This window comes from Numenius arquata, chromosome 9, assembly GCF_964106895.1.
Source record: "Numenius arquata chromosome 9, bNumArq3.hap1.1, whole genome shotgun sequence".
Taxonomy (NCBI): domain Eukaryota; kingdom Metazoa; phylum Chordata; class Aves; order Charadriiformes; family Scolopacidae; genus Numenius; species Numenius arquata.
Genome location: NC_133584.1, coordinates 12,006,226 through 12,028,897, shown reverse-complemented (window position 1 = coordinate 12,028,897; position 22,672 = coordinate 12,006,226). Strand labels below are relative to the sequence as shown.

Genomic DNA, 22,672 nt, shown 5'->3' with positions numbered 1-22,672 from the left:
GGCTCCCTCCTTCCACAGCCCCCCGAGTTCATATTTGGCAGGTGAAGGGCCGCAGGGCGGTGGGTCTCCGCAGCAAACCTCCGCCGGGCCCCGGTTCGAGCGCGGAGCCCCGGGGAACCCTCCATCCTACGAGACCGGCCCCGTTGCCAGCCGGAACGGAGGTTGCGGGCGCGGTTTCCCGGGGCGCGGCCGGTCCCTTCCTGCCGCCCCGGCCCGACACGCAGCGGCTCCGCCCGCCGCCCCGTTGGCGTTGGCGGGAGCGGGGCGGGGCCGGGAGCGGCTCCGGCAGCGGCGGCGGGGCCGGGCCAGGCTGCGGAGGTGTCTGCGGCCGGCGGAGCGCTGGTAGGGGGGCGGCACTGGGGGGAGCGTGGGGGCACCGCGGGGTGGCACCTGGGTGGCTGTGGGGGTCGGTCGTCGGGGGAACGTGGGGGGCACTGGAGTGGCTGTGGGGTCTGTCACTGGGGGTTGTGGGGAGGGCACGGGGGTGTCTGTGGGGTATGTTACTGGGGAATGTCGGGGGGACGCTGGGGTGGCTGTGGGGTCTGTCACTGGGGAATGCGGGGGTGGGAGGGCACTGGGATGGCTTTAGGGGGTGTCCCTGCGGAGTGCCTCTGGGGACAGGTTTCTCCCCTGGGGTGCCGTGTGGGGAAGGGTACAATAGGCTGCGAGGAGACAGCAGCAGATGCTTTGGGAAACTTTTGGAGCACACCCCCAGGGCTTGGAGTGTGGGGGCTCTGGGGGACATCCCCCCAACCTAGGGGACACAGTCAAGGCCTGGGGAGAGAGGAGCAGAACAAGAAGGAGGTGGCCCTGACTGTGGAGAAGGAAGGTGTGACCTAGCTGCTGTACAGGGACGCATCCTCTCCAACCCTCTTTTTGTGTCCACCATAGTCCTGGCTGCGCTAATTAGTGGTTTTGTAATTAAAGTCTGCAGGAATTCTGAGAGCTGTGATGCTCCTCGGTAGCCCTGGCTCGCTGTGGAGGGAGGTGCAGGAGGCTGCAGGTGGCCTTCCTTCCTCTGTCCCCACCCTGTGCCATTGCACCAGGTCTCCCAGCCTAGGGCTGGCAAGGGCTGGTGTGGTCAGAAGCAGGTATTGCTGGGTGTCCATCCGCAGGGCTCCAGGGCCTGAGGACAGCCACCGTATTTGCTTCGGAAATTCAGGTGGCAAATATGTGCGCTTGATTTCCTGAAGCAATTTCCTGTACATGCAGAATTAGTAAAATTCATTACTTGGAAGTTTCTTGGTCCACGATCTGGATTGGAATTGTCTTGAAATTACTGTAGAAGCCGCAAACAAATAACTGTTGGAGCAAGGATTTGGTATTGATGTGTAAACCTACTAAAGGAGGTTGCCTCCCGAAGTCTCAAAAGGCTCTGGTTGTTAAGCCCTAAAAACAAAACACGATGCAAGGCAGCACAAACGTCAGGGCAGAACAACCGCCCTTCCTTGTACTTCGTTGTCCCTGGGCAGGCTCCAAATCTTCTCCAATATTCTGCATAAACCCGATTCTTGCTGCTTCCCTCACCGCAGCAGAGACTTTGTCATCTGCCAGGAACGCTGGGTGCCTCGGGGTTCTGGTGTACCCAGAAGGGCCGTGAATTCACAGAGAAGGTCTTGCCTACAGCTTCTCTTTTTTTGTGCGTGTATTTCCTAGCAGCGCTGCCTAGGTGATCAGGCTGCACTGATTTCAGCTGTGGTGGCGTTAGAGAGAATTATCTGAAGCCGTTCAGGACTTTCTTGGTGAAAAGAAGCATCTTTTCATCAATTGCAGGACACGGGTACTTCTGCGTGCTTGGGCTCTGCTCGAGCAAATATTATCCACCTGCCTGTAGCAGCAGGGGATGCAAGGTTTTAGCTGGTGTAGCAAAGGTCTGGGTGCTGTTGGAGCAGTGTGTGGCACTGGTTGGACTGGAGTCCCTTTTTAACGCTCATGTGGCTGCAGGATAGCTGCTTTTGCTCAACCAGAGTAGCCGAGGCAGCCTGTGTCTTCAGTGTAGACAGGACTCTGCCTGCCAGATCCTGCAGTAACCTTCATAAGGGGCTTAGGCCGTCTAGATAGAGCTGCTAGTCTCTGGTCGCAGTCTCGAGTCGCAGTCTCCTGGAGGTGAGCAGGCTGGGTTGCAGCCATCAGCACTCTGTTTTTAAGCAGATGCCCTCAGTCTAGAGATTGGGGCAAATCGGGGCCTCACAGGTTGGAGCCGGGAATTAAGTTGCCCTGGAGATTGGACAAGATCTTTAAGCACAGACTGAAGAGACATCCTGATCTCTCCCAGTAATTATGTACAGGTTAACCCTCATCTTGTAAACAGGCTTTATCAGTTTCTCACTGTACGTCTTTGGTCATTAACTTCTTCTGAGTCTTTCTGTCTACAACAGACCTCTGGAAGGGATGCCCACCAGTAAGGTTAATTGTAAACTGGGGGTTGGAGGTGAGGGAGAACAAAGGGAAAAGGATCCTCTTCTCCCTATGACCAAGGGTCATTTGGGTACTTTACAGCCTGGCAGGGGAATAATCTGAAGTGACAGGACTTCTTCCTTTTCCTTGAAGCTCTCGCTGTCCATGTGTCAAGGCAATTCTCTGCAGACAGCTGGCAGAGTGCAAAGTTTAGTAGTGTTTGCCTGCAGATGAGTCAGCAGAAGAGAAATAGCTTGCTCCTGTGAAGTGGAGTGATCTTGTAGGCAAAGCAGCACATGACAGTCACATCTGACTGTGCCAACGCCTTCTGAGTTCAGTGGGACGATGGGGGAGCCCGGGAACAGCCAGTGCCACCCAGGGAGCCTTGGAGCTGAGAGGGTTGGAGGGACCTCACTGCCCAAGCCTGCCTGATGCAGATCCCTGGGAAATGGAACAGCCTTGGTCTGGAGCATTGACAGAGTTGTTGCAGTCAGCTCTTGTTTTCCACAGGCTTCGAGTTTAAGTAGCAGGATTTATTTTGCCTCGGTGCATAAATCTGCAAGTGAAAAGCAGCGGAAGTGGCCAAAGAAATCCTGCTAAGCTATGGCATGTAGATTTGCAGATAATATCCTCCTAGAAATTCCTTGGGATGTCAAAACATAAAGAATGCAGATAGGTAGAATGCAGATGGGCCAGGTCCTCATGCCGTCAGTGTGCTTAGGATGCAGGAATATCTGACCTGCCTGTAGTGTGAGGCAGGCAGTTCTCTGGCACCACCAAGGCTAAACAAGACATGGGTACTGGCCATGGAGATGCAGACAGTGAGATAAAGCTTTGGCTAAGCAAGAAGATTTGCCATGCCTCTTCTGGCCTTCTCCATCTGCCAGAGGTGTTAACTTGGGTATCGTGGCTAAATTCCAGCTCCAACAATGGTGTGGTCAACTCGCACTAAGGGAGAAGTTTTAAATTTTTTCCCTGCCTATATATATTTTTTTTCTTTTTTTTTTCTTTGTGGTAGTCAATGCTTATCCTTCTTCCCTCCCAGAAGCAGCTGCGTTTCAGTGGGAAATCACTTGAGCTTAGTAGTATTACTCTTGGCAAAGTGCTGGATGATTTCTGAAGGCCATTACTGCCACGGTTCAAAGAAAACGCCTATTTCTCCCTTCGACCGCTTCCCCTCCTTCATTCAATGTCTGCACTTGGGGACTGAGAGGAGGGATTCCCGGACGGGGAGAGCAACTCTTCTGCCTTCTGACAGTCAGCTCCTCCTCACAGAGCCCGTACAGCTCTCTCTTGAGGTGAACTTGCTGGCAGGTGATGCAAAGCGCTTCTTTGATAAAGGATATGCACCAGAGAAAGAAATTTCAGAAGCAAAGCCCCGAGTGTTTTGTAGAGTGGCGCAGAGACTGTAATTTGCCCATCACTTTCCCAAATGGGGCACTTTTTAACTTTGCTCCTAGCAAGCAGTTTCTCATATTCTCCGTAACGCAGGAGGGTGACGCTTTAGACAGAATTATGTTAATATTTTACAGGCTTGCTCTTCCAATTATGTCTGTCTTTTTATCTTGGAGTTTTTCAGAGTGAGGTTTGAGAGCTATCTTCTCTTCCCCCTTCCCCATCTGCTGCAAATGTAATTAATTTTAGAACAGTTGGTGTTTTACGCATTTGGGGAAGCAAGGCTGTGTACTCATGTATTAAGCTCAGCTACAGATGCTGGGTCCCATTGTTAGTGAGTAATTGTTTGGTTGCTATTTTAGTCATTTGGGTCAAAATGAAACATTCTAAGATTAGTAGCTTTATCACAGTAAGGTATGGTTTGTTTTCAAAAACAACATGTTCCATGTTTTTAATGAAGGTGAGTTTGATGCTGGGAGGACTTCCCAGAAACACGCTAGCCACAGGATAGAGATTTTAAAGCTCTGAAGAGTGGTAAAATTATTGTTTAATTTATGCATTAATTTGAGTAATTAGCAGAGCTGTGTCACTCATGAAGTGCCCAGCTCTCCAGACACTGCAGTGGCGCCTTCAGCAACATTTAGCCTGTAACATCAGAGCAGATTGAGCGTATTTACAGCATCCTCAAAGCTGGTGTCTCCCTTGGTACGTCAGGCAGAGCTGCTGCTGGTGCTGTCTGACCACTGCTGCTTATTTAACGCAAAGCAAATCATAGAGTCATAAAATGGTTAGAGTTGGAAGGGACCTTAAAGATCATCGAGTTCCAACCCCCCTGCCATGGGCAGGGACACCTCCCACTAGAGCAGGTTGCTCAAAGCCCCATCCAGCCTGGCCTTGAACACCTCCAGGGATGGGGCATCCACAGCTTCTCTGGGCAACCTGTACAAGTGTCTCACCACTCTCACAGTAAAGAATTTCTTTCTAGTATCTAATCTAAATCTCTCCTCTTTCAATTTAAAACCATTACCCCTTGTCCTATCAGTATGTTCCCTGATAAAGAGCCCCTAATCCATTTGCTCAAGCTGTTGTTTGCATCATTTGACTACGTATACCCTGAGAAATGGCAAAGTGAGTTAGGGTGGAGGGAAGCGGGTGGCTGGGTGTAGGAGGGGTTGGAAGAAGCCATTGGAGATTTCTCCTAGGCTGGGCCAGTGCTGCTGTACATCAGCGTGAAGCCCAGTGTTGCCCTCTGTTGTAACCTGCAGTTTTTGGCTGGCCCTGAGCTCTGCACCCGGCAGCGATACGCTGGCGATAACTCAGCGGAGAGTGTACTTCTGTGCAGAGAAGTCTGGGTGCTCTGGTGGGCCAAGCTAAATCGGCAAGAGCTTTACCTGTTTGTGCATGGAGGCTGCCGTGTCCGTACTTCAGCACCAAAGCCTCTGCCAGGGATTTTTAATGTTTTCCTGGGCAGTGGTTCAGAGTGACTGCATTCAGCACATTAACAGACCTTTTAATTCTCTCCAAAGGGGAGGAAAGCAAGTGGTCAGAGACCCACAGGTGACTTGAAGCACAGTGAAATTATTTTGACCAAATAACAAGGAAATCTGCTGCTGTTTCCCCCTACTGTTTCCATGAACGCTGGGGTTGCTTGAACAAGAGGCAGAGGTCTGCTCCTTTTTGTGAACAGGGTGGTTTCTGCTAGGACCATGGTGGTGAAGTGAATAACTGATACAGAGTGTGCTTGCGAGGTGGCACCTTGCAAAACCTAAGAATTACTTGTGTCATACCCTGTGTTTTCACAGAGGCCCTCTGGAACCTGCTGCGTTTATAGCACAGATCTTCCCTGAAAGTTAAATGTTTGCTTAAGTGTTGGAAGACTTGGTGCTCAGGGTTGCAAACTCTTTTTGCCTGAAATTGCTTGTGCGCACTCCCGTGTGTTTGTCTGTTGTTAGGAAATAGTAAATTAATTACGGGAATGGGGGAAACTCGGCAAACTTGGCTTGCAGGCATTAGGAAGCGAGTGCTGGATGGCTCATGCGGTTCTGAAATGTCCTTGTGACTGCTCTTCACTGTCACTTTCATCTTCTCCCCAATATTTTTTTGGCTCCTCACTCACCTAACATTCTTTTTTGCCATTTTGGGTGCATAGTGCTAGGTGTAGCAGAGCAGTCTGGGGTACCTGTATGCATGTAGCCCAAAACCAGCTCGGCTGTGTTTGGTCCTAGTGCTGTTGGTAAGGTATCATTGTGTTGATGCTGGATGGGGAGAGTGGTATGTTCGTGTCTATTGAACTGCCTTTGACTCCTTACTTTGGAACGTTCCTTAACCTGGAATCATTTGTGCTTGAGTGAGTCTGACCACTCAGTGATCTCTTTGACAAAGCCCACACTTCTTGGTTGCTGAGCAGCAGTGCTTTGCCCAGCAGCCCTTACCGAGGACAGTCACAGCTCGTCCTGAGCGGGAGCGCTCGGCAGAGACTCCCTGCCAAGGAGAGGGATGGTGTTCAGAGGGACATCTGCCCTTTCCCATACCTCCCGCTTGCCCCACCTAATGTGTTCCAGGACACCTACCGCATGTGGGTGGGGAGATGTTTTAAATTCCACACGGCTCTTATTATTAGGGTGTTGAGGCATGCACATAAGCATCATTCCTGGGCGGAGGGGTCGTGCTGCTCTCAGGAATGCCAGTCAGAAGTGCCATTTGCTGCACTGGAGAGCTGCACACTTCAAGTGAGCAAAAGAGATAATGCTGCTCTTTAGTTAGAAACTTCGCAAATCTAGCACCCATTTCTAACTCCTGTAGCAGCTGAAAAGGGCTGTTTGCTGCCGTACCTTTCTATAAATCCCTAAATTACTATAAATCCCTTTGCTTCAGCTGTGTGGAGTGCTGGGCTTCCTAATGCACCAGGGGCCCTTTTGGGAAGGTACGACGACTCCAGTTCAAAAGCAAGGATAGCTCCTTTCCAGATAGCTGTCACGATTTCTGTCCCAAGCTGGTGGTCAGTCTGTCTGTTCATCACAGAAGCAGTTCAGCTGAACCACCGCTAATTACAACCTGGTGCGTAAAGTGGCAGAAGTAGCTGTGCCCTAATGTGGTGTCAGCAGCTGCCTCACCATCGGCTGAGTCACCACTGCAGTGGGGACAGGGGACGAGAGGGGAGCACGGTGGCAGCTGTCCCTGCTGGGGAGCTGCAGCTTGGTCTTACACAAAGAGGAAAGTTAAGAGCCACCCAGCCAGTCATTTAAGTTATGACCATGGGTTGCACCCTGTCCCTCACTCTTGTCCATCTGCTCCTTCCTCTGTTTAGGATTGTACGGGGATGCAGCACACCCACTGGCTGTCTTGCTGGGCAAGGGGGAGGCACAGAAGGGTAGAAGAGTGTTTGCATTCATCAGAATGAGAGCTGGGGGAGGGCTGAATGTGGACTGGGCATGCCTTAATCCTTAGGTTGCTTTTCAGATGCTAAAATAGCATAGTTAGCCTTGTAGTAATGATTTATAACTTGCATTGCAACTCTTGAGCGAGTGTCTCTCCAGCCAGCTGACTGCTGCGCGCTTCTCTCTGCAGAACAGCTCCGGGTTGCATTAAATGATTCAGTATTCCCACCAGGCACTGTTTGTCAAGCCTTGGCAGCTGATGCCAAATACAACTGGCTAAGCCCCTTGTTAGGTGGCTGTGTCTTTGCACTGACCTTCTGTACACTCTGCCTGCTGTCGACTGATTCTGCTTTGGAAAAGCTGAGAAATATCTCTTTTTTTCTCTTTTTTTTTTTTTTTTTTCTCCCCTTCTCCTTCATTTTGTTCCAGTTCTGACTGGACGTGCTTGGCAAGATGGAGCCACCGACCTCCTCCAGGCTGAATTCCCGAAAGAGAAGAAAAGATGGATCTGGCCCCAATGGGGCCGCAGAGCTGGATGGAATCCCTCCCAAAATGTCCCGACGCTCATTCGTAAGTAAGCAGAGATAGGAGCTTTAGGTGCCTGCAAGATTAGGACGTTGAGCCATAACAGCAGAAAGATAAATGTGATGATTTGTCTGCGGACCCAGAAAACAAGGAGGGGGGGAAGAAGCAAATGACAGCAGTTATCCTTCTTGCAAAGCCAGTTGAAAATCTTCCTTTGTTCATACTAATAACACACGTACAACATGGGCTTAAATTAGGTCTGAGGCAAGCATTGCTAAGCTGCTTTTGTGGTGTGTCCGGCTTGTTTATAGTCACTTAAGCTGAACCCGAATGGGCAGGGATATAGATATCCATGGGGAAGTCAGCATTCATTTCTCACAGGTGGGTTTTCTTAAATGACCCAGCAGGAGGGAGGAGTTCTCCAGGCAAGCACATAACAACTCTAGCACCTGGCAGAAAGCAGTCCTGTTCGGGTCAGGGCAGCTGCAGGAGGATCTGAAATCTTAGGCACCTGCAGGAGCAATCTATTGAATCCACACTCTGAAACACTGGGAAGATGACTGTTCATTTGATTCCCCTGGTCTGGCAGGAGACAGCATTTATGTTGCTGATACTTCAGGAGTGTTCATAAAAAATAAAAAAATAAAGATTTCTCCTTCTAGATCGACCTTGGGACAGCTGTAACAAGCTAAAGCTAGTGGGATCTCTTCTAAAGGGGGTCTATGCCAGTGTAAAGAGTTGGCTTCAAGTTGTCCTCGCCACAGTATTGCGATGATGGGCTTTATACAGCTCTTCTCTGCCCCGAAGTACACGTGTATCACGTGTACCCCAGTTGCTCTTTCCTTATCTCTGTCAAAAGCCAACTACCATCCCTGCCACGTCATGTTGGGGTCATAGTCCTGGCAAAATACAGTGATGTGTTGCAGCTTTCCTCTTTGATAACAATGTTTTGCTCTTCAGGAGTACTTCAGTCCTGTCCCAGGGCACTTGACAGATGGTAACAAAGTAAGAGCAGCACCAGCAGTGAGAACTGGGAGGCCAGCTTTGGGACTGGAGGCTTGAGCTGTTCTATGACTTATCCCACAGAGCCTTAATATCCATGATTGTTGTCAAAACCCACCCTGTCCCTCTTAAAGACCCCACATATTTTAGTAAGGAAAGAGAAGTGCACAGGTTATCCTGTGGGAATCACTTGCTCTTCAGGTTGGAGTCTGTCCTGTGTTAGAAATTAATCATCTGTCTATGAACACCACAACACAAGTAATGGCTAGCCACTTCCTAAACTTCCTGGCTGTTTTTTAGCCACAGGGCTAATGTAGACCTCCTGATGAAAGATTTCTTTTTTCTTCCTTTTGTGAAAGTTTTATTTATTGTAGCAAGAGTAATAGCCTTGCTTAACTGTGACATTGCCTTGAAGCTTTTATCGCTCCCAACTAAAGAGCTGGCTGGCGGAGTGTTCCCCTAAAGCAGTGGGGTAGTAACAAGCCTGCTGAACCATGAGCCTGTTGTATTGTGCACATCAGGTTGAGTCCTGACCCGCGTAGGCGCTTCAGAGGAAGGGCAAGACTGTGGCAGGGGCTTTTGAGGGCATTCCTCTGTGATCCTCTGATAATTTTGATAGGTTTTCTAATGCTTTTATTCCTAGCTTCATATCGGGTATGGGGCAACCGAGCCACAAAGAATCTGGTTTTATTCACAAGTCCCAGATACAATGGCAGTGATGAAACAGGAGACCTGCAGGCCTTAACCTAACAGTAAGGATCCTGGTAGAGGAGGTGGTGTGGGAAGTGTGGGTACTGGAGCCTAAATAAATTAAAAGGAGATTTTTGGCAGTATCAGTTTGCTTGAATGTAGTGGTCAGTGGTTGTTTTCCTTCACTTTGAGCACTCTAATAAGGCATGACATGAGCAATAAGAGCAGTGGTGTTTCTGGTTGCTGTGGTGCTGGGCACGGTGGCAGGATGCTGCAATGGGACAGGAAGCCAGAGAGGAAACTGCTGATTAGCTTTTTGCAGCTTGAAGGTGTTACTGTAATGATTACTACAAGCTTGCTTCCAAGTCTTCTGGCTCAGGAAAGAGACATCCATTGCTGCCCCACACCTTCCTGCTAGAAGGAAATTGAGCTGTTTGTTCTCTTCTGGGAAGGGTAGATGTTTTGGTTCCATTCAGAGGAGAACAGAAACGATATCTGGACTTCAGCTGGTGGTTAAACATACTGCTCTGGTCAAGCTAGCAGATTAGAGGGGTTTTCCTGCGGCAGCTGGAGATACTCTTCCACAGGTCGAGGTCGGTCTCTCACTGTGTATGGCTCAGAAATGGGTGACGATACACGTTCCCTGGGAATTTGTGCTACTGTTGGTATTGCTCTTCTGCTCATTTGTATACTTAAATTGAGGAGCTGTTACAATTTGAACACGACAGCACAAGCAGGCAAGCACAGCAAAGCGGTGGTGTTGCCTGGGTGGGCATAGCTGGAGCTGCGACAGTGAGGTTTAATGAGGCTTGGCTTGTGCTGCTGTTTGTCAAAAATCTGTTTTTACCAGCTGCAGATCTGAGCCTCCAGTTTTCTTGGGGCCAGTGTGACTACCACAAGTCGAATTTTCTCTCTCTCTCTCTAAACTCAGGCTAATCACCCTGCAGGGCTGTTTTGAGGTTTAACACTAATTAGTCTTTCGGTACATGCGTTTGAACCTTGCAGAGACACAGTGAGTCACTCGGTGACTAGGACACTGCAGTCGCAGTGCTGCCACTACGCATTCACCTTTGCGTTCTCACAGCTGACCTTCTCTGGCTGTTTAGGGACTGAGGGAACCAGCTCCGTTTTCAGATGAAGTGGAAATCGATTACAGCAAGCCATACATCAGAGTAACATATGAAGAAGCGATGAGAGGGACTCCTTGTAAGTAAAAGCCAGACTGGAAAGGTTGTATAAATGTTGAGTTTTGGGGAGGTGGGGGTGTGTGTGTATGGTTTTGATATCTCTGAGACTGATCCAACCTTGTGTGTCACAGCAGGTTTGCAGCCAATGACTTAGTTAATGCTTTGGTGATAACTGTTCCCTGTGAAACTGGGCCTGCCAGTACAACTGAAATTGGAGCCTTTGTGTGTGAAGAGCTGTACCTTCACCAGTAAGACTATTTGAAGCAAACAGATATTTGTGCTTTAGCTCTTCCTATGCCTCCGACAGCTATAGAGTTGTATCAGCGCTGAACATTTTTCTGCACTACTTTGTCTGAGGTAGCTTAAAGTTAAGTACTTTAAAAGTCATGTCTTCTGAAACTTGAGATGGGCAAATAAAACCAACATACATCATTGTCCAGAATGTCCCATTCTAGTCTGGATTTGAATTAAAGTCAGTGTTACTAAGCCCAGTAGGCCAGCCCCACAACAGGAACATGTCCTTTTAGTCTTTAAACCAGACTAGGAGAAACACTGCTCTCTTTTTAAGTCTAAAGAGGAGGCAGAGGCAGGACTGACTCCTGACTGAAGGATGGCTGCCCTCTCTTGCCAGAGCATGCAGATGGTGTTGTCTTACTTGGCCTCCCTGTTACAGAAACTGAGACAATAAAAATGCTGCAGTTCTACCTACCTGACTGCTGCTGAGAGATGATCCTGCTGAGATTGAGACCTGGCAGTGGTTTCCTGCAGGAGGTTCTGGAAAACCAATGCTTTTCACAGTCCGCAATGATATCCCAGTTGAAAATCTCCAGAGCCTGCACAAAGGTCTCTGATTTCAACAGTGATGGCTCTCCTGCCTGCTAAAACTAAAGTGCACCACATGCTTCCTTGTTGCTATTTATGCCTGTGCTCAGGAACTGTAGCTGCTGCAGGTGTGGAGGAAAAGGGAAGGATGTCCCAGCCACTTTCCAGAACATGACTGCACTTTACTAAAGGCCATCTAGGACCAGCCCTCTTCTGGCATACGGAAAGCTTTTGCAGTCTCAGATGTCCAGATCCTTGGCTCTCCAGAGCCTCCTGACATCATCGGGCTGAGGTGGACTTGCTGAAAAGTGATTTAAGAGGCTGTCCTCAAACTGACTGCTCTGTTTAGCTGGAATTTAACAACCTTACCTTTGCATCAACTCTGTTTCTAGGAAGGTTCAGGGCCCTGCTCAGACTCATGGGGTTTCAGCTCTCCTGCTAGGTCCTATCTCTTCCCGTTCATCACTGCAGCTTTGGTGTGCCTCCTCTCACACCACTCATCTGAGTCTGCCTGAATGGGGCCAGAGAGCAGCAAGCCGTTCCCAAGTCCGTTGGATACCAAGAATGTGTGGCTTTCTGTTACCAGCAGCAAGAGAGCTGGGGGTCTCCTGTGTGGTCCTGGGAGACCAGAAGCCAGGAAGCCTCCTGCTATTACATGGCAGTCCTACACTATCTCACTTTACCTCCATGCTGACCTCAAAGAGAAGAGCTACAATTTCCCCTGGCATAGGTGGCCTGAGGAAAACTTTGTTCCTCCTTATTTATCTATGGGTTTAGCTGATGGTGCCAGTGTTTGGCAGAACTGTATCTACTTTTCTTTCAGTAGTCAAACTGGGTTTTTGGATGCAGTCACACACCCCTCACAGGCCTGGGGGGAGCCAGTGATGCTGGTGGAGAATCAGAACAGTCTAGTCCCTCAGCCAGACTGGTAGCTGTAGCAGCAGGCTGCAGAGGAGGATGCTGAAAAGGTCTTGAGATGCCATTGTGGCTGGCAGGGGGAAATTGGGCACTTCTGAAACATTTTTGCCAGTTCCCCCTGATAGCTCACTGCTGTGCAAAAAGTTAATGCTGCACTTGGATTTCCATAGGAGGGAGATGTCCAGGGTTTGCTTTCCCCTTGGTCTCCCTTCACCTCATTTTGGTGAGTACGTGGTAGGTTTTGAGTCTGTCTTTGAGCATGGTTATATTTCAGTGCTGTGCTCAGCAGCATTTGTTTTCGTGTGGGAAGGCAGAGCACCAGCCATTTCTTTTCACAAATCTTTCCTGGCTGTGGCTCTGCATTCTGCTGGTTTTCTGCAACGCCCCAATGAGTTTCAGAAGGTCCCCAAATGCAGGCATGAGCAACAGCTGCTTCTCCAGGAAGGCATCTTCACAAATGTCTCTTTGTCTCTTTGGCACAGTGGATCGCCCTGTCAGAGTTTATGCCGATGGAATATTTGACTTGTTTCACTCTGGACATGCCCGGGCCTTGATGCAAGCAAAGAACCTCTTCCCAAACACATACCTCATTGTCGGAGGTAAGGAGTGACCTTGTTGACTTTGGCTGTCGTAGGAGTACAGTTTACTTCCCTCTGTGGTTGTGCCTACAGGTGGTATAGCAGGATTTTTGTCTTTATGGCCTTAGTGGCACTCTCTGCATTCCAAATGTTCTTGGAGTCTTATTGCAATATATTGAGAGTTAATGTGTCTGCAGAAAGATGTCCTGTACCAAATGAGCTCTTGAGGAAAAGATTTCTGATCAGGCTGTTCTAACTTGACCCCTCTATTTTGTGACAGATACAGGTGAGTTGCACGTCAGAGTATCAAAATATATTAGGGGCAGTCAAGCATCTGCCTCTTGAATGAGGCAGTTAACGAATGAGGAACAGTCCATCCGTGGGTGGTTGAGCTTTGTGTCATCTGTATTCCCCTGCAAGTCAAACACCTCCTCCCTGCTCCAGCTCTCTGCTGGGGATTGCTTATGGCTAATACCAAACAGGTCCCGCTAGGAGCATGGAGATAATGGTGGTTCCTTGGGCATGGTGCCTGGAATTTCCATGCCATGTGGAAATCAGTGAGGCCCCATTTCTGCAAACAAAAGTTCCCCATTTTGTCTGTTAGGTTCAAAGGTCTTCACATGATGCCAGGAATGTCCTGCTGACTGCCCAAGGGGATCTAGCAGAGGTGTTTCAGCCAGGCCTCCTTCAGGAATATAACGGGAAAGAGGAAACGCTTCTGGCTGCTGTAATATGCTGGCCTCTGTCCACACGGGACCTCTGTGCCTGTACCTTCACCCATCTTAAAGACATTTCAGGCTGTGCATGTTGTCTATCAGGAGGTGACCTCTGGTCAGGCTGCGTAATGATGTTAAAGTAATAGAGCTGAGAATGCCTTTAACTAGTTTTCTCAACTACCATTAGCTTTCTGAAGCAAAATGAAACTCTGATCCTGTGAGAGAGCGACCATAACGTCTTCATGTGGTTTGTTTCCTTATCACATTTTCACTCGCTGCTGAGGGCATTTTTATAGTGGTACTTCTGCATTTTTTCTGTGTGGTACAGTAGTGTCTGGAAGGGGAAGAGAGGGAGGAGAGCTGAAACCGTTGCTCCAATCTACAAAATGCTCTGAGCTTAGAAATCTTGGAAGTGGAAAGACACCCCTATGTACATAAATGTTGTACATCAGGCAGGAAAATAACTTCAGGTCAAACTATTAACATGTTAATGTAGCAAGGTGTGTAATCGTGTTCTCTGCCTCTGGGAGACTGGTGAGGAGGTGGAGGGCAATGAACTGATCCCTGTGCACCAGGAACTGAAAGGCAAGAGGCCACAGCCCAAGTGAACATTAGCTCCAAGCTGGGAGCAATCTCACCCGCTCTTTATCATCTGTTTGTCTAGAATATAAATATGTCCAATACCAGTGAGACTGTTAATGCCTTATTTACTTTTCAGTAAGTAATAATGATAACCAAATAAAACTCCCTCCTTCTTAATATCTTACATTGTAGATTATGAAGAGTTGCTCATTTGTTTTCTCATAGAACATAATAATTAAGCTAAGTTGATTTGCTGTGAACTCACCCTTTGTTTTAACACAACTTCCCAAAAACTAGGCTGTGAACGGCATTTCATGAAATCGGAAGCTTTTTCATGAGCTTCAGTTTCCAAGCCTGGGACATCTGTAGGTTTAAAAGCAGATTTCTGCCCGATAGATCCCCAGGTGCCATTTCATACAGGAGAGTTGTATTCTGTATTGGCTGATTTTCTTGATAAGCGTTTTACGCTCTAGAGATCTTGAGGGCATAGGGTGTAGGTCCCCAGCTTGCAGGGGACCCCAAACAGCCTAGAATTCCCCCAAAGAGCCTAGAATTGCACAGGAGCTTAATGCCCTGCACTGCTCCCTTTTCCTGTTGCTTTGTTGCTGGAAAAGCTGGGTTTGAAAGTGCCATCGCCAGCCTCCGTCAGCAGATGGAACTGCCTGGTTTAGCCGGGGGTGTGTGCAAGGCCCTTTTGCTGTAAAGTATTGGGGTAAGTTCCTCGAGCTCACTCTTCTCTGTGCCTCTCTCTTCAGTCTGCAGCGATGAGCTAACCCATAACTTCAAGGGCTTCACGGTAATGAATGAAAATGAGCGGTATGATGCTGTGCAGCACTGTCGCTATGTGGACGAAGTGGTGAGAAACGCGCCGTGGACACTCACCCCCGAGTTCCTGGCAGAGCACAGGGTAATTTGTGACATCTGATCTGTTCTGAATTTTGATTAGCCTCTGTCTGTGCTCGCTATTTACAGCAAGAATCCATCCATGGGGATGACCTCTGCCTGAGCAACCGGTTTCTGTTGAAACTCCTTAAATATAGAATGAGCTGGGTTATGGGAACTGAGTGGGTTTCTTGGGAAACTAGAAGCATGTGCTGAGCTGGCAGGTAATGTTAAAATAAGGTAGAGATTGTGACATGGTGAAAAATCCTGAGAGGGTTCTTGCACTTCCAGGAGAAGTTGATGCTCATTACAGATTGGTGAGAAATACACAGCAGGGAGAGGATAACATGGGTTGGAAAGGATTTTTGGAGGGCATCTAGTCCAACTCCCTGCTTACAGCAGCAGCAGCTTTAGATCTACAGCAGCTTCCCTGCAGCAGGAGACCAGGCAAGCCATCTTGAGAGTCTTTTATCAGTTGGCAAGATAAAGTGAAAGGAGTCTCTAACATCTGTTGAACTGCTTTGGGAGGTGGAGGAGTCTCCAGGGGAGTTTGCTTAGTTTACCCTTGTTGCCATTAACAAGCCATTTCTCTGTGGAGTTTAAAACAGCTGTGTCCTTAGTCCCAGCCTTTCCTCTCTGGTGTGTGCTTAAGAATTGATATGCAATTGCCAGTGAGAACTTGGGACTGATCTGGGTTGCTTTTTGAGCAAAGTATATTGCTGTTCTCTGTCACACTCCTGCGTGGAGGTTTTGAGGAAAAAGTTACAATCCTTTGTCAGAAAGCAGGAGACCTGTGTGTTCAAGATAAAATGTTAACTGGCATTGCTTTCTTAATTTTCAGATCGACTTTGTTGCGCACGATGACATCCCCTATTCTTCTGCTGGCAGTGATGATGTTTATAAGCATATAAAAGAAGCAGGTGGGTCTGGGTCAGATTCTCCAGAGCTTCCTGTAAAAGATCTGCTGTAGTTTCTCCTGTGCCCCTGTATGTCAGGATTATGCCTGGGGAAGTGGCAGCGGCCCTTTGGGAACAAGGTCTGCCCAGGAGGCTCTGAGGGCAGAAAGAAGCCCAGCTTTGGGCCCTACTTCACAAGGCTGGGACTGTTCCATGTCCCAGGCCAGCCATTGCCCAGCGTTAATTCCTACTTCCAGTCTAGTTATTGTGATAGAATTAACAGCCACCTTTTGAAAAAATACTGCAGTTTGGCTTACAGATTCTCACAAATGGAGAATCTCATGAACTTGGCAAAGTGGCTCCTCTAGTTGTTTCTAGGAAATGAGGTCTTGATGGGAGGGATTGTTTCCTAATAGCGGTGGCAGCGGCTTTTTGCCATGTGTCTTGCTACAGCTGTCCTGGGTCCTGTTCCCCAACTTTAGGCATGTTTGCGCCAACGCAGAGGACTGAGGGGATCTCAACATCAGATATCATCACCCGGATCGTGCGGGACTATGATGTTTATGCCAGACGGAACCTGCAGCGGGGCTACACTGCTAAAGAGCTCAATGTCAGCTTCATAAACGTGAGTTGAAGCCACATGTCTCACTACAAGCTGTGTGAAGCAGAATCTTACAGAGTGTAGAGAAGTAGAGTCTGATCTAGTGGTAGCACAGTCTTGCCATATGCCAGTAAAAGGCCAGTCTGCAGAGCTAAGCAATTCTACTGAACCAGTGTCTTTGGAGTAGAAACTAGGTTACTTCTGCCCTTGAAATTGCCTCTGGGACCCACCCAGAGGAACTGGGGTTTTGCCTAATACTCCTCCATTGTCAGAAATGTCTTCGTGACATTTTACCTGTTGAAAGAGCTGGAGACAGGGTGTGTGGTGAAATGTGTGTTTTCTTGAATGAAGTGTGGGTTGTTCTTGGCAGCAGCTGCCATGTCTCATCGCTCTCCTTCCCTCAGACGCCTTCTTCAGGTAGAGTCATTTGTTAGGATAAAATCTGATCTTGCTCTCAGTTCCTGGAGCTGCAGGAGCAGCAGTGCTCGGGTAGGAAAGAAGGACATCTTCTGATCCTGCGCTGAGCAGCTCTAGCCTGCAAGCAAAATACGTGGCAGAAGGCACTTCTGATCTTGGTAGTAAAATAGTAAACTTTTTTTTTTTTTTTATCACTCGGATACTGTGCTTATTTTTTTTAAATACAATCAAATACAAAAATGAAACAGGAGAGGTAACGGCTGCTTGACCTGTCTTTGGCGTCTAACTTTGCCTCTGTTTAAAAACACCCAGCAAAAAGACTTGTGCGATTGTGATATGCAAAGAGACTTTCAGCAGGTCACTCAAATCTAATCTGTACAATGTATAAATATTTCCCTCTTCCATGCACTCCTATTAGATAGTGCTTATCTCTGGGTTTAGTCTTGCTCTGTGTACTGTGCCAGTGCCTGCCACAAAGCATCTCGCAGCCCCAGTGTGCCTGCCATTTAGTCTAGGGAAGAAGTGTCACTGAACTGAAGGGGAAGTGTCACGAGACTAATGGAGATGCTGAGTCTTAGGCAGCAGTTCAGTGTAATAACACAGAGCAGAGGTGGTCACCACTCAGATCTGGTGAGCTGTATTCTGATCTGCTTACTGTACAGGAGAAGAAATATCACCTCCAGGAGCGTGTGGATAAGGTGAAAAAGAGGGTGAAGGATGTAGAGGAGAAGTCAAAGGAATTTGTCCAGAAAGTGGAGGAGAAGAGTATCGATCTCATTCAGAAGTGGGAAGAGAAGTCCCGGGAGTTCATTGGCAATTTCCTGGAGATGTTTGGCCCAGAAGGCGCATTGGTAAGGATCCGCTCTGGGAAAAGAGGAAGGGGGATTTTGGAGAGCTCGGCAGTCATTGTGGGGCTTCTGGAGCCCATGCTCTGCAGAGCAAACGTTTACCGTCTGTTGCAGTGCTTGAAGCCTGTCTCCAGACCAGTTGTCCCAGGCTTGGGAAGCCACTTTACAGGGAGCCCTCACTCTGCCGGCTGGATAACGCCAGTTACTTTTGTAGTGTCAGAAGCCCCCATGTCCCATAAGCCGGCCTGTAAACTCCAGCTTGTGTCCTGCAGGCCACTGAGCAGCCAAGAGATTGGCAGTCACTTTGTCACTGGCCTGGGATGAGCGTGAAGCTACTTGTTTTTGCCAGTCTCTCCTGTGCTGCTGGGTAAATATCACAGGCACTTCATGCTAGAGGTAATTGAAAATGGGTGATGATTACACTGCGTGCAGTTTCCAAAGGCTAGAGCGATGCTTGGGCTTTTTCTGCTCTTGTATTGCATGAAGCATTGAAGGGACACAACTCAAAATGCCGCACAAGCTGTAAGTAGTGTCCATTTCAATCGCTCTTTGAGCCGACTAACTGTCTTCCTTCTTCCATCACTAGAAACACATGCTGAAGGAAGGCAAGGGCCGGATGCTGCAGGCCATCAGCCCAAAGCAGAGTCCCAGCAGTAGCCCCACGCATGACCGCTCCCCATCTCCATCCTTCCGCTGGCCCTTTTCAACCAAGACTCCTCCTTCCTCACCGGCCAACCGCTCCAGGAACGAGTCTGCAGTCACCTACGACATCAGTGAGGATGAAGAGGATTAAGCTACCAGCCGGGATTTGCTGCGAATCACTAATCGCCGAATCCTAAGTCCGGACCCACTGGGGAACTCTAAATGTGCAAGAGAGCCATAGGAACAGGGCTGACGGTGAGCACAGGGCCTTGGAGGCACCCGTTGCTCTTAGCAAGGGCTGCTGCCTGGAAGCACATTCAGACCTCCTCTCCCTTCTCCTCCCCAAATCCCCTTTTTATTGTTTACGTTCTAGTGTTTTCCAGGGGGAAGATGGTTTTTATATTTTAAGAAAATACTCTTTTAAAGCGCAAAGAATAGCACTCAAGTGTGGCTTTTGTTTTGGTTTCTTTTCCCCTGTTAAACCTCCAGGCAAGAGGGAGAGTGGGAGGACCCATCTGTCCCTTCTTTCCTTCAGCTCCTCTGTCTTATTCCCCTGCAAGCCCAGGCAGTATCCATGCCGCTGCCAAATGAAAGGCCCCTCGGTTCCTCAACCAGCATGACCTCCAGAGCACACAGGGAACAGTGGTGTAAAGAAGCTTCTAGGAAATAAGAGACACCGATAGGAATCTTGTCCAGCAGACCCTGTAGTGCTTGTGTGCCTCTTATCTGAGCTTCCCAGCGTGTGGCAGTGAGGACGTGCTGGGGAGGGGGCTACCAGTTTAGCACGCAGGAGTTGCACCCTGGAAGAAGTCACAGCACTATAGGGTCGCACTCCCCGTAAGCATGTGGCATTCACAGCCCCAAATGTGTACGGGGGCTGCAGGGGAAAGGCCTTTCCAGCTAATCTTAACAAGACTGCTAAATCTGGAGCTAAAATTCAGCCCTCAGTTGCTGTTGGAGAGAAGAGAATTAATCTTTGCTTCGGGGCACTTGCTCTCTGTGCGTTTCCTTGGGGGTGTGAGAGCCCAGGTAGGAAATGAATGTATGTACTCCTTGAAGAAGTTCCTTGTCCCAGTCTCTGGTGTGTAATAAGTCTTGCTGTCTGTCCAAATGGCCCCTCAACACTGTGCTCTGTGCGTCTTTGTCTGTGTTTCAGTTGCTGTGCTCTAGGGACTGGAGCAGTCCTTTACACTGGTGCCGTGAAGTCGCTGCTATAAGGACAAAACATGAATTCGTGTACAGCCGGTTCGCTGTCTGGGTTGGCGTGTGCAGCTGGACAGATGAAGGGCACATTTTACCCCAGTGAAGGGTCCCGGTCCCGTGTGACAGTTACCTGCCTTGCGCACTCAATGCACAAATCTCTGCCCGCTTACTCCGCTCCTCGAGGTGGGCCAGAAAGAGCATTAGAGAGCGCTGCAGCTTTTTAAGATTTTAAACGTGTAATCTGCTCGTTTGAAACAGTGGTCCAAGTCGTGCCTGTTGTTGTGTCTGTAATGAGCACTGAGCTTTGTGGCCTGCGGCTCCCCGCGGGCGGTTGCCCTCTCCATGCTGCATGCCCGTGTACAGAGCAGGTCGGTGCCCTGTCCTAGCAGCCAGCACTGGAGGGGCTGGACTGTCTGTGACATAGCTGTGAAGCTCCCACTTGCTTTTCTGTTTGGGTTTGGCTGTGATATCCCTTGTCTCTGGATGGAGCTGCTGGGCTGAGTTGCCTGTATCCTCCTACCGTGCTGGGAGCAGCTCGGAGCCCGGTCAGCCATACTGCAGGGAGGTCTCCAGAGCAGGATGCGGGACCTGGAGAGCAGCGCGTGTAAGGAGGCTTCCAGGGGACACAGGAGCCCTGTGGTAGGAGCAGGCTGCTGCTTCTTTCCAGCTTTTATCTTGCTGATCCTTTGTCATGCTGCCTTAAGGGCTTGACAGAGGCTCTGTGCTTCGATTGAGGCCAGAGCTGGTATGGGAAAAGGTATTTTGGGGATTCCTCATCTACCACTTGGACCTCTCTCAGCAGGGACCCTCACGGCTCTGGGAGCGTGGCTGGCTGCTATGGATTTTAAGCTGTAAGGAGCAAATAATGGTCACTTGGAACAAGCCAGTTGTTAATCCCTGGTTTATGAGTGGTAGAGCACTTACTTTGTATCACCCACGTTCTCTCTTCCCTCATCCTCCCCACCTTCACTTCCTCACTCTTCCCTCAGTATGGGTGTTGCGTTGCTTTCCCGAGCCGGATCACAAAGGTCAGGCTGCTTTAGAGCCTTACTACTGTTTTAAACACAAGTTATGCAACAGTGTTCTGTAATTATGGATTTACAATGGTGGTTTGGACGGTGGTTTGTTCTGCGGAGACCTTAACGTATTTCTTGATCTCCCTGCAAAACCTGGGGTGCTTGGTACGAAGCCAGCCATGGTTTTACATGTAGCTTGGAATAACAGAGCTGTTATTATTATTGTAACTGATAATCCCTGCTTCCTCCTTGCACTTAAATTAAAATGGACACTCGAATCCCAGGCTAGTCTTTTTTTTTTTTTTTTTTTTTTCCCCACCCACTTTGTTTTCTGTGTTTCCTTCTGGATTGCGGCACCAGCTTTATCTCCAGTGCTGCCCTGTCCTATCAGGAATAGGATAGAGCTTCATCTCTGGGCAAGACATATGAGCCAAGTTCTCCAGGAACTTGTTGTTACCTGCGGATATACCCAGTGCTGCTGCTCCGGCACATCCCTCGCCCACCCCGCACTCTTCAAAACAAGCATCTGGAAGAGACGTGCTGGAATTAAGCAAGAAGTAAGAGGTAGAGTGGAAAAATGAAACTTTACTAGCATGCATTGAAGAACATGTGGAGTTTGATGTTGCTAAATCCAGAGGTATCGACTCCTGCAAGGCATCCCTACCTCAGTTTCTCTCTAGATCTGGGATGTGAGGCCGCTGGCACCACCGGCCAGCCCGTGGGAGAGGATCTTCTCATGGCAGAGAACAGCAGCAGCAGGGCAAAGCTGAAAGGTGCCGAGGATGCTGGTAGAAGCAAGGCATGAGAAGTGTGGCACTCTAACATCATGCTGCTGAGGGTTGAAGGCAAAGGTTTCTCATCTCTTGAGGAAATTACGGCACAAACCTGCACTGACAGGATTTTGTGCATTTTATAGAGGGTCAGGACTTTATTTTGGGGTCCAGTTCTTCTAACTGGAGGCAGGTGCTGGAGCAGTGAATACACTTGGCAGTAGCGGTGACTTTGGTGGGACAGACCCTGCGTCTTGCCCACTGTCTTCAGTGAGGGCTTCTTGCTGCTGTAAAGGTGTGGGTTTCCTACCTGCCCTCAGAGAAGGAGCTAGGTCTGGCTGTCTGACGGCTGGGTACAAGTCCCATATTTTGCTTCTTGGCAAAACCAGGAGATTGCTTGTCCCCAGCGCTTCTGTGGGGGCCTAGAAAGCCGTGTAGGTAATGGCCGTGCGCTGTTGCTGGGAGTCTGTCAAATTTGGCAATCTCGTAACTGATCACCAGTGCATCTTCCGGCTGAGCAGTTTCACTTTGAACACAGACACCCACAAAAAGCTCAGAGTCACTTTTTCCCCCTCCTCACGGGACAGAAAACTTGCTTTTTCCCCCAAGATGAATCAAATAAATAAAAGTTGGGAGCTTTGGCTTTCTGACTCTTCACTTCCCAGAGGTGTTAGGATGGGAGGGTGCAGATCAGTGGAAGCTGTGGTGGTGCCCGGCAGCAGGCTCTGGTCTTAGTGCTGATGATCTGGCATCTGCTGCCCATCTCTGGCCACCCTGCATCACCCAGTCCTGCCGTCACCTCCAGCCCTGCAGCAGGGGCTGCTTCGAGCAGGCTCTTCCCAGTCAGTGTTCGCTCTGCTGGTTTCTCTTTATGGGCCTGTGTACACACCCGTGTGTCTTACTGGCTTCTTCTGGAGTTGGGTTTTTGGCTTTTAATGTTTAGCCAAATAAGCGCAAAGTCATTTTACTCAGTGTGTGCCAGATCCCTTCTGCCATCCTAGCACAGCCAGCTCGTGTCGTGCTCTCCTCAACCTGCCATCTTGGCAGTGGTTTGAGTGAGAAGATGCTTCAGTGGGGAGAAAAAGATAACCCAGAGGTTTCTGCAAGTCATCATTGTTCCTGATGTCCATCCCCACCTCTGTTGTAGGTGTAGAGTAGGTACTACTTCTGGACCTGATCCTGTTCAAGGCTGGTTAAGACTTGTGTTA

The 22,672-nt window shown here is 49.0% G+C and overlaps 1 protein-coding gene across 2 annotated transcripts; it reads left to right on the top strand.

The window, feature by feature from the left end:
- Positions 1–261: 261 nt before the first annotated feature.
- On the top strand, positions 262–20,976 carry PCYT1A (phosphate cytidylyltransferase 1A, choline). 2 transcript variants are annotated; one of them, XM_074153309.1, is made up of 9 exons: positions 262–342; positions 7,599–7,739; positions 10,493–10,592; positions 12,796–12,912; positions 14,945–15,096; positions 15,913–15,991; positions 16,450–16,592; positions 17,648–17,836; positions 18,420–20,976. In XM_074153309.1, the coding sequence occupies exons 2-9, from the start codon at positions 7,623–7,625 to the stop codon at positions 18,624–18,626; spliced, it is 1,104 nt and encodes a 367-aa protein (XP_074009410.1). In that variant the 5' UTR covers positions 262–342; positions 7,599–7,622; the 3' UTR covers positions 18,627–20,976. The 2 variants fall into 2 exon arrangements, with proteins under 2 accessions (XP_074009410.1, XP_074009409.1); XM_074153308.1 differs by lacking the exon at positions 262–342 and having other exon boundaries at positions 7,476–7,739.
- Positions 20,977–22,672: the final 1,696 nt, after the last annotated feature.